The sequence below is a fragment of the Netta rufina genome (genome assembly GCF_964035555.1).
Source record: "Netta rufina genome assembly, chromosome: W".
NCBI classification, from domain to species: domain Eukaryota; kingdom Metazoa; phylum Chordata; class Aves; order Anseriformes; family Anatidae; genus Netta; species Netta rufina.
This window is the reverse complement of record NC_140139.1, coordinates 9,392,668-9,406,482: the sequence shown is the minus strand read 5'-3', so window position 1 is coordinate 9,406,482 and position 13,815 is coordinate 9,392,668. Positions and strand designations below refer to the sequence as shown.

Here is a 13,815-nt window from a genome sequence, read left to right as displayed (position 1 = left end):
TGACAGAAACACAGAGCTGTGGCAATGAAGAAGCCAGATCCATGCTGAAAGCCACCAGTTTCATTTGCTGCTCTTGCCAAAGTGGCCAGGACTGCCTGAGAAGAGATGGGTGCTTGTGCACCTGACTGTGGAGCCAGCTTGAGGAAATGCCATGATGAAAGCCCGTGGGAGTGAAATGCCTCATGGCTGGGTGAAGCCCAGACCTTTGCAAGGCCGGGTACAGAATGTCATCTGTAATTTAAAGGGTTTATCTGCTTTAAATGTCAATAGCTCTTTTGTTAGAGTGATAATAATTGTTACAATTTGCATGTCTCAGTCACACACCCCAAAGTGTTGTGCAGAGGAAGATGAGTAAATTGTTCCCACTTGCCAGCTGAGAAATCAGGGTACAGAGGTGATGGGAGCCCACGCAGGACTGAAAATAAATCTGTCTCCTGTTCTGCTATTGCCAAGTCCTGCTCTCTGCTTGGAAGCTGTTAGCTCCACTTTTTCTTTTTTTCTGCACTGGGCAGCCATGGCGTGGTGGGATTTTGGTGTGGTCTTTGGGCACAGGCAGGGGCCAGGAGTTCTGCTTTTAGAGGAGAGGAAGAGAGCCCGTGGAAGAGCTGCCGGTCCCCCTTCGTGTCCCACAGTCAACAAGGATGAAGACAGCACAGGAGCTTTTGGCTGCAGCTGTCGGTGCTGGAGCAAGGGCTTAGGTCTGATGGTCAAGATGCAGTGCTGCCCTTCTTCCTGCTTGATGCTGCTGCCCACCAACAGCAGGAGAGGAGCAGAGGAGGGATTTTTCTCCTCTCCTTGGGGTTCTTCTGTCTTGAGCCTGGTATTTAGGAGATGCCACGCCTGGGCCAAGAAGCAATAGCATTGCATGAGGTGCATCCAGATGAGAAGAGGGCTTTGACTTGGGTGCAAGAGTAGAGAGCCGCACGCAAACAGCATTTTCTGCATCCCTTGCTGGCAGAAGCTTGGCAGGAGCTTCAGCTTAAGGACTCCTTGCCATGCAAGACATTCCCAAGGGTGTGCCCATCCTTGTAGTGCATGGGCATGGGCCACCCCTGGCCTGCCCCTCATGCATGGAGGATCCTAACGTGAAGAACGTGCTCAGCCTTTTGGGTTGTGCCCCGAACTTGTCCTGTCTGAGCCCCTTCACAGGTCTCCTTGGCATCCCCCCACTTGCTGTGGGGTTTCCTAATGATCTCTTCTCTCAAACCAGGCCAACCCTGATACCTGGTATAAATACATTTTAGTTTAAACTATAAGTGCTGGAGGAAGGTCATCCAGTAAATGCACTCAGCTTATCTGCAGGCCGGGGCACCCCCAAATTAGTAATACAGTTTGTGTTTAAAAATACAGCCAATTTGATGAAAGATAATTTGTTTACTGCACTGACTTCACCACCTAAGCAGGCCAATCCACAGGTTATTTTTGTATAACTCCACAAGTCATTTCCAGAGCAAATAAAGTTCACGGGGCAGGGCAGTGGCTCTGCCGTCTGGGTTCAGCCCATTTCTGAAGGGTTTTGTGATCCAGAGGTCTGTGGGTTAGACGTGGCAACATGGGACATGGAGTTTGTCCCTGCTTGTGCAGCCCCATGGCTCTTCCCTTCTCCCACTGCCTTGGTCCAGCTCATCTGTTTTGATGGCTAACTCCTTGGGGACCTGTTTGAATTGCTCTGCATGTTCTCCATGCCCAGAGCAAGTCCAGCTGCTGTGGAAGTTTGACTCCTGGGGAGCCCAACTCTTGCCTGTAGACAGACATGGTCCAAAACTAATTCCACCTGTCAAGGTGCTTTTCCTACTTTTTCAAAGGAATCCATATCATCCCTCCTTCTGCAGAGGGACACATCAGGCACAAGGGTGCTGTGATGCTCACGCAGCCAGAGGCAGCAGTGGAGCCCAGTTGTCTAAACAGATGCCAAGGCTGCCTGCTAATGGCTTTTCCAGCAAGGCTTTCCCCCATTTCTACACGAAGCCGCAGCATGAGAGTCTTGCTAATGCAACCTGAAATGTTCTCCCTGAGCTTTGTCTGCTCCTAGAGGCTGCCGTCATCCCCATCTCAGCTCTGCCGAGGTTTCTGTCTCGGATGTTACAGATTATTCAGCTGTGGAGAGGGTTCTGGGGCACTAGCAACGTGGCCGTCACCGCATTAAATAAAGTTGTTCAGAGCTGACACATCACTGAAATACTCAGCATGCTTTCCTAGGCAGTGGAAGGAGTCACGTAAATAACTGGCTGCGAGTAAAGGCGCTTGTGCAACATGGCACAGGTGGAGGCTGGTCCCCTGTGGTGGTGGCCTCCAGGAAAGCCCTGGGGGAAGAGTTCACAATAAAGAAATGGAAGCGGGGTTATCACAGAAGAGAAATCTAACTGTTTTCTCAGTCTGGGAGCATTCCTGTAGTAGTCACATGGGTGTTTGCAAAGGGCACTGAGCAAAAGTTTGCAGGCTCTGCAGAGGCTTCCTCCATGCTCCAGCCTCCCGCAGCCTGCCCTGGCTGCAGCTTGTCCCAGCCTTGATGGGAACATCATGGTGGCTCTTCTGGGCAAGGCTGAGGCTCTGCCTGAAGCTGATAGCACAGAAAGGCTTTTTCTCTTCCCAGCGGCCTGCCACGGGTTGCTTCCAGTGAGCGGCAGTGCCCTGCTCAGCCAGGAAAGGTATGCTTTCTCCTTGCAGCCTTGGAACTGGCAACAAAACCCACTTGTTAGCACCATAAATCCCTCCTCTAACCTCAAGGCTCCTTTAGGGTGGCTTCTAGGGGTGACGGAGGGACTGTCACGTACACAGGGAGGTTTTTTCCTCTCCTGTTCTTGGCTCATCCACCTGAAGCCCGGTGTGGTTATCATGAGCAGCTAGGAACTCCCCAGTGTGCACCAGGGATCTCAAAACAGGCAATGCCCAGGCACTTTTTTGGCGGCCCCTGCTGGACGATGGGTATGGGAGGAGGTCTCAGGGCATCAAGGAAGAACCTTGGCACCCAGAAGGAGTGGCCATGCAGAGGAACAGGGCTGGAGGCTCCCTTGGTGCAGCCAAGGGGCACAGGATGCTCTCGTTGGCTTTTTTAATTGCTCAGTAGTCAGGAGGACATTTCTCTTTGGTTTTGGTTTGGTTTTCTTTGCCAGTAAAGGTCAAGCAAAGACTCCAGAATGAGCAATTCAATAACCCTGGGGTGACAACCTGAGCTGGCAAATATCTCTCCTCCACCACCAGCCTGTGACCAGCTGAGTAATGAAAGGAAGAGCTTTGCAGACTACCCCAGAGAGCCTGAAGAGACCAAACAGTGTTTGGCTGCAGGTTGATTTCAGTCACAGACACAGTTGGGCAATTGCCTTATAGAAATGTGTGTAGAGAGGAATTAGTAATCACTGTTTGGTTAATAAGTGGCTTGGGTATTTTACAAGTCTTTTTCCTGCATATGCAAATTTTTTTCCCTTTTGTAGTGAAACATATAAATAGCTCCTTTCTTGGATCTTCTATGCATACAGTGCTGTCATGAAAATAATCATGCTTTTGCCTGGCATTCATTAGTAGCTGCTTTACTTACCTTTGCTTCAAAAGAAACGACTCCCATGTGTTGTCCAGGGCATGAGAGTGATCTTTGGTGTGGTGGCTTTTCTATCTTTGGCTCTACAGAGTACAGCTGCAGGTTGGAGCACGAGGAGCAGCAAAGCCTTTGTCTCGGGCAGTAGGAATAAAGTGAGATGAAAAAGATACAGGATAATTTATTTAGTTGCTGGATTTAAAACATTGTGCAAGCTGTGCTGGGAACACAGGCTGTTGAGAACGAACTTGTCCTGTTCTCTGATTTTCCCCTACTTAGTGCCTACTAATTTTTAATAACAAGGAAAGGTCACTATGGAGACAGACAAGTGAACTCATGTGGGACATCTTGCAAGAGGCTCTGCAGCATCGCTCAGAGCCTAGGGAAGACCTCTCGGCTCCGAGTGGTGCGCACACTCTAGTGCCATCCCACGTGGTGGTGGTGCCCTCTGGAAAGTTTTTTATTTGCTTTTCTCTGTTCCTCCTTGCTCATTGCCACACGCTCCCAACACACACATACCCCTTTTCATGTCCTGCCTTTTGGCAAACCCTTTTTTCCTCCCTGGCTGGAGGACTGGTGGGGGAGGCATCTGCCTCCCTGCTCGTTCACTCCCGGTGTTGCTCCATAAATCACATCATCCTCATAATCCTTGGTCATGGCAACCATCAGCTCAGGAGCAGAGTGACTTTTTAATATCAACTCTGTGCTCCCCTAATCTTCTGGGTGGGCAGGCAGCCAGGCTCTGCTGTATGTCTGTGAGACCCCAGGGAGCAGGCAGAGCATTGGAAAGCCCCCGGCCCAACACCAGCTCAGAGCTACCTTTGCTGGAGATGCTGGATCACCAAGCCCATCCCAGCCACCAGCATCCATCGCATCCCCCAGGCACTGCATTTAAGCCACTTGCAGTCACTTTCATTCAATTTTGGTTGTGCATATGGCAAAGAGTCCCCAAGTCCATTCAAGGGGAAGGGCTGGGCAGGGGGAAGCCGTGGCAGTCATTACAGAGGCTGGCGTTTTTTCTACAGTACCTGCTTCTGGTGGCTTTGCCGTAGTTAAATTCCAGCCACTCCATTGGTGTTGAGTAATCTCCCTGCTGTTACTAAAGAGTCATTCTGTCTGTCTTCCTCCCCCCACCCTGAGTTTCAATTTCCTCTTAATTCTTCATCTAGACAGCTGTTGCCTCTCCCCTGGCGGTGCAGTTTTGCTGATGCAGCCCTTTGTCTCTGTCCCTCTTGCAGAAGGATTTCACCATGCGGGAGGAGCTGCAGCAGCGGGATGTGGAGCGCTGGCTGGGGTTCATCACCTTCCTCTGCGAGGTCTTCGGCACCATGAGGAGCAGCACCGGAGAGCCCTTTCGAGTCCTCGTCTGCCCCATTTATACCTGCCTCAGGGAGGTAATGCCTTCAGAGGTTTTCTTTCTCCGCCTTCGGGACAAGCCGTTGGGCTGCAGTGCCCGTGATTCATAGATATGTGCTGTGTGATTCCCAGATGTTTGCTTTACCCCTACGAACACTTCTCGCCCTAAGAGTACCAATGCCTGCAGGGACACTTGGCTCTTCCGGCCTGGTGTGATTCTGGTAATGAAAAGCATGTGCTCCAAGCAGGATCCCTTTGTCAAAGGGTTTGCAAAGCCCGACAATTGGGACTGCAAACCCAATGTTTAGGTTTGCAAATCCCACCACTGCAAAAATCCCCACTAAAGGAGCTAAAAAAGCTTCTTAAAAGCAGGTGAAGCCAACTGAATAGATGAGACAGACTGAGGGGAGGAAAGAGAGAGGGAGTAATAACATAGGGGACCACCTCATGCAGTGGAAACCCAGCCCTGCCATCAGGGTTGGGGACATTTCAGAGCTGGATGAGGTGAGCATAGTTCAGGTTGGGGGCAGAAACCTCACTGGGGACAAATGGGAAAGGAAACTCAAGTGTTAACATTCAAAAGAGCAGGAGAGGACTTTCCTCCGTGCTGTTTTAAATATGGTTTTATCTCCTGCTGCTGCCTGTAGAGGACTTTCTTAGGAAGAAGTCTGTCTCATCGCCCAGGGTTGGAGCTGTGAGTCTCAAATTGTCAGTAGCACTTCTGTCAGGCCATAAATAACTCACTGCAAAATAAGTTCTCCGCTAGAACTTGGGCAAGGAAAGGAGAGGGAGAGGGGAAAAAAATGCCAGTAATGACTTTTTACACACATGGAATGTTTTCTCTGAATGCAAACACACTATAAACATTTTGCCTTCACAGTAATGCTGTGGGCAGAGTTCACAGACAGTGACTGCAACAGTGAAAAAGTGTCCGGGCATTGTGATGAGGCACATGCATCTAGCGGAGGAAGTGGGAGAGGGATGCTAAGAATAGTGGAACTTCCCCAAAATCTCTGCCCACAGCAGTATGTGTCACCTCATCAGGAAGATCCTGACGTCTAGAAGAGCCCACATTCCCCCCCACTTCCCATCACAGCCATGACACAATCCAGCCCTGATTCTGCCAGGATTTTTCCCAACCCACTCCCGTCTGCCCTTGCCGTTCTGTCACGGTCGTTCTTGTTGTCTTGCCACTATGTGGGGACACGGCAGCGATCTAATGACGTGTTGAAGGATGCGAATTTCCCATATTGGATTTTTTTTTCTACAGAATGGCTCCATAAAAAGCTTTTACTGATTATACCAAGACATCGCATAAACTTGCTTCTTAAAAACACATCTATTCCGTAAGAGGACAGCTCTGTCCGAGTGGTTTTGTTCATTGGAGATGAAGACCCTGTAGCATGGCTGATGTGGGTGAGCCAGAGCCTTCCAGCTCTCCTGCCCTGAAACAGCTGATCCGTGCCTGCTCACGCCGCAGAGCTGGGACCCTGGCTCACACCATTCCCGTTCGATGACTTAGGGGTGGCTTTTCGTGATGCTGCTGTTGTTTTTTGCTGTTTCAGCTAATCCTGTTGCATGGGGCCAGCCCAGAACAGGACCCAGAGGCTCTGAGGTGGCTGCCAGCACAACCCTGCTCGGCCAGTCCCCGACTCACAGTGAGGGCCTCCAGCAGGGACAGGCACTTTACTCTGGGTTTTTGCTCTCCTGTGTGCTGTCTCCTGTACTCTGGGTTTTTGCCCCTAATTCCTTCCTCCTTGGTGGCTCCCTCTGTGCTGCTGCAGCTGCACTTAGCTCTCCCTGCCTCCATCCACCAATCCTTTGGCGATAAATCATTATCAGAGGCGAGATAACATCTCTGCTTCTGCCTGTCCTTTCAGCTCTTCTTGCTTTTTAGTTTCTCTGTCTCTTTCTTTTTCCCCTTTTCCTTTATAGCTTTGGCAGATTGAGCCAAAGGTCAGCAAGGGAGTTAGCAAGAGGAAGGGGAAAGTTGCCTGATGACTGTGGCAGGAATGCCTCTTCCCTTCCCCCTGCAAAGCTTCCTCTCACCAGCTCCTTTCCTTCCCCCCTCCCTCCCCCCCCCAGTAAAAGCTTATTAACACTGTCTTAATTGTGGAGCTGGGGAGGAAGCAAAGATGACAGTGAGGACATCAGTGGCCCAGGGAGGAGGAGGAGCAGGACTTGTTTTTTCTGGCAGCGAGGGAACCTGCTGTGTGAGACGGTTGTGCCCTGCTTTTTGCTGCCCGTCAGCTCTGTCCCTCTCGCTTGGGCTCGGGGACAGAGACAGCCTTGGGAAAGGTGAAGCAAGGTGGGGACAGGCGGTGGGGCTGTGCCTGGGTGCAGGGCAGCGCACCAGTGGTACACATCATGCAGCTGGACGGTGGTGCGCAGGGGCTGCTTGCATGGCTCAGCAGCTGGGCTGAGCAAATCCAAGCTGAAGTTCATCTCAGGTTAAACATATGAGTGATAAACATTCAGGTCTGCTAGCCAATGGAAGCGGGGTGCCGCGCGGGCTGAGAGCACCGCATCCCTGGGGAGCCGGGCAGCTGTGGCAGCAGGCATGGGAGCAGACATTTAATCAGAGCCCAGGAAATTTGGGTCAGAGCTGCTGCCATGCCTGGGCAACGTTTTGGGAGCCAAGTGACAGTGCCCCTGTGTGGGGATGTGGTGCCAGCATGGCAGGGAAGAGGAGACCAAGCGGGGTGGAGCAGGGAGGGACGGCCACCAGCACTGTGTCTGAGGTGGGGACAGGGCATCCTGTGAGCTGAACCCCCAGGAACCACCAGTTCACCATTGGGAGATTTGGGGGTAAGAGGTGTGCAGGCAGACAGGAAGTTGTATTCACAGCAGGGGCAAAATTGGGATTTTAGGCAAAGATGGTTTTCCAAGAAAAGTAAGAAGTGGGTGCAGCCATCATTAAAAATGGTTTGACAGAACCCAGTGAGCTTGTGTGGTGCTTTGGATTGACGTTGTGGGGTTTAAAGCTGGAGAAGGAGAATTGGTCACCTGAGCCCAGGCCAAAGTCTGGCATTGCAGGCGGCTGGGGAGTACGGAAAGGAGAGCCCTTTTTCGTGTGAGAACCAGAGGACTATTGCAGCCATCAAATCTGGGGAGTTTGTGCAAAGAATAATAAGGCATTGAGGTTAAACATAAATAAGAGAAAGAGCTTTCCTCCTATCCATCCCTCTGCGCCTGGGGGAACCAGGAGTGAGCTGAAGAGCTGAAGGAGGGTGTTGTTCCTGGGGAAGGGCTTTCCCCCAGGCCAGGCTGTGCTGTCCAGGCTCTCCTAACGCAGAACCAGTGGTGATATCCTCCAGGACCACATTCTGCCTTGAGTCCATTGTCTACCTCAATCAAAACGCTTTTAGCATTTTTAGGAAATTGTCCTGACTCCCACACTTGGTGGCCTCACCAAGAGGGATGTCCCACTGTGGTCTCCCCACTCTGGCCTCAGTTTAATTGACAAAACCACGCCAAACTTATCCCTGTAAACTTCCTCCTGCCCCTCCAGGATGACAGGGAGTGAAGGTGCTGACATTCTTGCTGCTCCAAAGCCTCTGCCCCATGCCCAAATACAGTGACCCCCCGTTCCAGCAACACTTCAGCTTGCATGTCCAAAACCAACTTCACCTTGCATCTCCACCTTGCATCTCCAAAACCAACTCCAACCAGGAGAGCAACAAAGGGACTTTGTTTCTTGACCCCGCCACATTTATTCTTTTCTGCAGCCTTCAGCAGAGTCAGCAAAATGTAGAAAATGGGTTAAGACTGGGGACCAGTAAATGCTGGTTGAACCATCAGTAAGGGCAGGAGTGCTCCAGAGTTTTGTGCCTGGTGTGACAAGTGCCCAGTGGCTACTGCAGGACTTGAGATAATAAATAATGTCATTTGGCATCTGTTGTTAACTGGATCTTACCACTTCTGCCTTCCCTAGCTCTCTCCTGGGCTGTCCTTCACCCTGCTGCCCACGACTGTGTGTGCTTGGTGGGATTGGTGTAGGTAGCCCAGCTCACTGCCCTCCCTGCTTAGTCCCCAAAGGGGAGCATAAAGCCTGGGTCCTGGGGGCCTGGCACAGCTCTTGGTGATGGCTGAGGTGTTCTGGGAAGGATGGGTGGTAGCCAGCTCCGAGCCACAGCTGTGCTCTGCAGAAGCCAGGACGGACAACTGGTGTCAGAAGGTTTGGCTTCTCTCGCGTCTCCATCCCATCCTCAATGGGATGTTGTTTGGATGCCAACCCAGGAGGTGCCTCTGGGCCTGGGAGTTGTCACCTTCCTGCCAGCCCTCTGACAGCAGGAGCAGCTTCCAAAGTGTTTGGTGTCAAGTGCTGCTTTGGATGTATTTGCTTATTTTTATGACACCATCCAGCAGACAGACCTGGCTTTACATCCAGATAACCTGAGCAGTTGCCTATGGCAGTAGAGCAAGAAGGTAGAAAAACTGGCTTGCAGGACCTCAAGAGGTGCCAGGCAGTGATGTTGCTGGGGGTCCTCAAGGCACCTTGCTGACTGGGGTCTCACAAGTGCCTGTGGGCTCTGCCTCCCTCCTACCCCCATACTAACCCAATCCCAACCTTTTCCCCTGCCCCATGCTTGTTTCCTGCACAGGACTTGGTATTTTTCCTTGTTGACTCCTTGTTCTGGCCCACTGAGGTCCCTCGGGATGGCAGGGCCTTGAGCACACTGAGTGGTCCTCTTGACGCGGTGTCATCTGAAGACTTGGCAGGAGTGTGCTGCTCACCTCCTCAGTCATTGATAAGGATGCTAAATGGGGCAGGTCCTGTTATAAACCCCATGGCACTCTGTTGTCGACAGAAGGAAGACAGGGACACTCAATATGAGTGATCAGCAAGCTTCATTTTATTGCCCAAATAGCCTAACTTTTATAGTGAATTTAACAGGGGCGGACAGTGTTTCACACAAGATTATTGGTCAAAAGCACTCAGACAAACAACTACAAGAAAACAACCCCACCTGCAAGAAAACAACCCCCTTGTGATTAGCAGTCACATAGACCTTGTCCTTGAAGCCAGCTGCTGGCAACAATATTTTCCTGAATTCCTCAATTGGGCGATGTGGGAATACTGTCATGGGAACTTCTCATAGTTGCCCTGGTAGCTTGGTTTGCTCAGCTACAGCAAGCCATGGGATTTTTGCTGTTTCAAGAAATCCCTCAGCAATTCCCCCCTTTTTTTTTCTTTTTTGAGCAAACCATGCCCAATATAACATTTTTTGCAAGTAACCCTTTAACCACATTTATCACAATACCATATGCAATGATGATTGACACCACAGCAAACAGAATCCTTAATCCCTCTTTGACTAATCCCAGTAACCATCTATGCATTGTTTCAAACAAATCAGTGAACCATTGATTGAAAGGATTGATACCATATTAAATCTTACTCATGTGCTCTTTCAGGAAAATAATGGATTTGTGAATTGACTCATTATGATCAAAAAGGTTTAAAGAGTACATTCCCTTAAATTTCTCCAAGTGGCTACTTCAAACAATGACTCCGTACTTGTGAAACATGATTTTGCTCGACCGATCGCAACTAGTCCTGCTAGTTGCTTACAATCGACTCCCCATTTTTCTAACAAGCACTGTAATAAATCTAGGGCTACTTCGTCCTTCATTTTCCTATGATTTTTTGCCGGCACTAATTTCCTATGATTTCAGCCTGCACTATGGCAACCTGCACTATGGCAATAAGCACGCTCTCACTAACACAGTACACAGCACACTCGCACACACAGAGCACAATTGCACACCCAGAGGCCTCTGGCACATCTCAGTCTCAATCATACCACAATCTCATTCACAAGAATGTAATTTAGAATGATAAGCAAACAAACAAGTATTGTCTCTCTTTGTGTTCCTCGTGAAGTGACTTGCAACACTTTGTTTTAAAACCTTACCCTTACACAAATACTTCCAACACAAAATACCTGGACATTTAAGAACAACACATACAATTATTAACACTCCAGTTAGTATCCCTCCAGCAGCCAAAAACATACTGTTTGTCTGCAGCTTCAGGAGATCTTTGCTCCTGCGGTGAGCAGCTGAGAGTGGAGTCCCCTCCGAGCAAAAACACTCAGGGTGCACCTAGGGGCATCCACGCCGCAGCCGATCCCCGCAGCCGAGCAGTGTCTCCTCAAGTCTGCCGGTGGTCATTTGGCAGTGTAATCTGAGTCTCTGCACTCCTGCCCTGCAATAGAGCTAAATCGTCATTAGTAATCCGTAGAATGTGGCAACCCCACGGAATCTTATCCAGAAACATAGTTATAACACCGATCTGGGGACGAATAGTCTTTTTTGCATTGCAAGATAAACGTCTTATAAAATGAATGCCAGAGAGAAGCAGCACAGCCGCCGCTGCTTCCATGGTTACGTCAGACAGTCTGCAGGGTCCTGATGTCTGCCCCTCTGCTCTGTGCCGACTCGCCACACGGTGAGGGTCGGCTGCCGTTGTCCACTGACGCCTCTGGTCTCCCGTAGCAACTCGATCTCGGATGTCCCGCATCGCACTGCGATTACTTCAATTTCCCGCATTTTCCGCAGCTCCGTTTCCCGCGTCTCTCTACGATTCCTTTTTCCGCGTCTCTCCGCGATTCCTTTTTGCAGTCTATACCCTGCGTGCTCCGCTTTTCTAAAAAGCACTTGAGCAGATCATATGCCGCTTGTCTCTCCATACCTTTGTTTACGTCAGCGCTGTTGCAGCCTTTGCAAGACCTCAGTGACGCGTGGCCGGCGGGACCCTCTATAGGTGCTCCCGGGTGCAGGGATTCCGTGTTTTCGTCCCTTCCACCTCCTGGGCTGCGGGTGCGGGGATTCCGCATTCTCGTCCCTTTCACCTCCTGAGCTGCGGGTGCGGGGATTCCGCGTTCTCGTCCCTTTCACCTCCTGAGCTGCGGGTGCGGGGATTCCGCGTTTTCATCCCTTTCACCTCCTGGGCTGCGTTGCAGGACCGGTTCCCGTATTCCGTCGATCCGTGGCTCGCAGGTTCACTGCCAGCGGGGTCCCTGTTCGGGCGCCATTTGTTGTCGACGGAAGGAAGACAGGGACACTCAATATGAGTGATCAGCAAGCTTCATTTTATTGCCCAAATAGCCTAACTTTTATAGTGAACTTAACAGGGGCGGACAGTGTTTCACACAAGATTATTGGTCAAAAGCACTCAGACAAACAACTACAAGAAAACAACCCCACCTGCAAGAAAACAACCCCCTTGTGATTAGCAGTCACATAGACCTTGTCCTTGAAGCCAGCTGCTGGCAACAATATTTTCCTGAATTCCTCAATTGGGCGATGTGGGAATACTGTCATGGGAACTTCTCATAGTTGCCCTGGTAGCTTGGTTTGCTCAGCTGCAGCAAGTCATGGGATTTTTGCTGTTTCAAGAAATCCCTCAACAGCACTCTTCGTTCCTGGCCTCCAGGTGGAGTTGGGTTGTAAGCCAGTAACTACAACACTCCGAGCCCAACCATCCAGCCAGTTTTTAACTTACCTGGCTGTCCACCCCTGATGTCCTAGCTCGGATATGGGAATTTGTGGGAGGCAGAATCAAAACCCTTGCTAAAATCAAGGCAAAAGACATCCGTGCTCTTCCTCTATCCATAAATCCAGAAGGTGAGCAAGCTTATGAGGCACATCCATGCCAATCTCCTTCTTCTCCCTCACATGCCCAGAAATACGTTTGAAGATGACTTGCTCCATGGTTTTTCCAGGGCCTGAGGTGGGGCCAGTGGGCCCATAATTCCCCATATGTGAAGATCTGTCTTTCTCCCGTTGCATCTTCCCAGTCACGGACTTGCCAGGGGTGACAGGGAGCAGCCCTGCTCTGGCACCATCCCACTCTTGGCACCCTTGGGTGCATCAGATGGGGCTGTCGGGGCAGGTTCAGAGCAGATCCCAGGAAGCAGCTCAATCACAGACTAATTAAACCACAGAACTAACTGCTTGTGCAGGACGCTGCAGCTGCAGGACCAGCCCACAGAGGTCCCCCCGTCTCGGAGCTGACGGGGCTGGGAAGGCACCCTGGCTTGTGTCACCGCAAGCATCCCCGCCGATCGGGGGTCTGTGGGCACCCAGCTGCCTTGTGGTAGCTGCTGGCAGTTCTTATTCCCAGCCCCAAGGGCTGGAGGCAGCATCCGGGCACGGTGAATCAGCCCACAGAGGCAGTGGGGAGTAGAGCTGGCAGGCTGGCGGCGGACAGGACAGTTGCTCCTCTGCAGGAGCGTCTCCTGCCTCCAGTCTGGTTGGCATAGATGGTCCCATTTCAGCATTGTTTAAAATCCTGTCACGGTCCCATCACTTCCCTGCCTTGGTACGCGCTCCTAACTTAAAGCCTTGGGGTGGTCATGCAGGAAGGATAAATATTCCCTGTCTGATTGCCTTTCCCCCACGTCTGAGTCTGTGGTGCAGCATGCAGACTGGTATCCACTCCCCTCCCTTCTCTTAGTGCCTGTTATCTCCTGGGGCCATACTGTGTAATTTAGAAAAATATTCTAACACAGTAATTAATGTCTGAACTTCAAGAGGGATCTGCCTTTTCACTGTCTCCTTCAGAGGAAGAGAGAGGGAAAACCTTCCTGACTGCAGACAGACGAGCTGGAGGGTGGTGCTGTTTGGGAAAGAAAATTGTATCTTTTAACGTGGAGGTTTTTTTTTTTTTATTTTAATCGCTCTCACTTTTTAAAAAGCATCAAGCTTTTGAGTCGAAAGAGGGTCTTTGACAGGATTTTAAGATTACGCTCACAGTCAGAGAGCAAGACAGGATTTGCCTCTTTATCATATAAGTGAAGGCACCAAGAAGGCCAGATCCTGACCCTGTGCCACCCTGCTGCCCAGGTAGCTCCACGTGGCCAGGCCTGACCAGAGAAAATAATGAAAATATAAATCCTGATGAAAGAGGAACTGGGGGT

At 50.7% G+C, this 13,815-nt stretch overlaps 2 protein-coding genes across 7 annotated transcripts in view; one reads left to right on the top strand and one right to left on the bottom strand.

Moving 5' to 3' along the window:
• LOC311220853 (very low-density lipoprotein receptor-like) overlaps positions 1-13,815 on the bottom strand; it is a gene marked incomplete at both ends in the record, with an annotated part of 391,622 nt that overhangs the window by 301,217 nt on the left and 76,590 nt on the right.
• Positions 1-13,815, top strand: part of CTIF (cap binding complex dependent translation initiation factor) — a 156,975-nt gene that overhangs the window by 132,423 nt on the left and 10,737 nt on the right. For all 6 annotated transcript variants that reach the window (XM_084304527.1, XM_084304524.1, XM_084304526.1 and 3 more), the window contains one exon: positions 4,771-4,926. In XM_084304527.1, the coding sequence (XP_084160653.1) occupies positions 4,771-4,926 (156 nt within the window). The remainder of the gene's footprint in view (positions 1-4,770; positions 4,927-13,815) is intronic.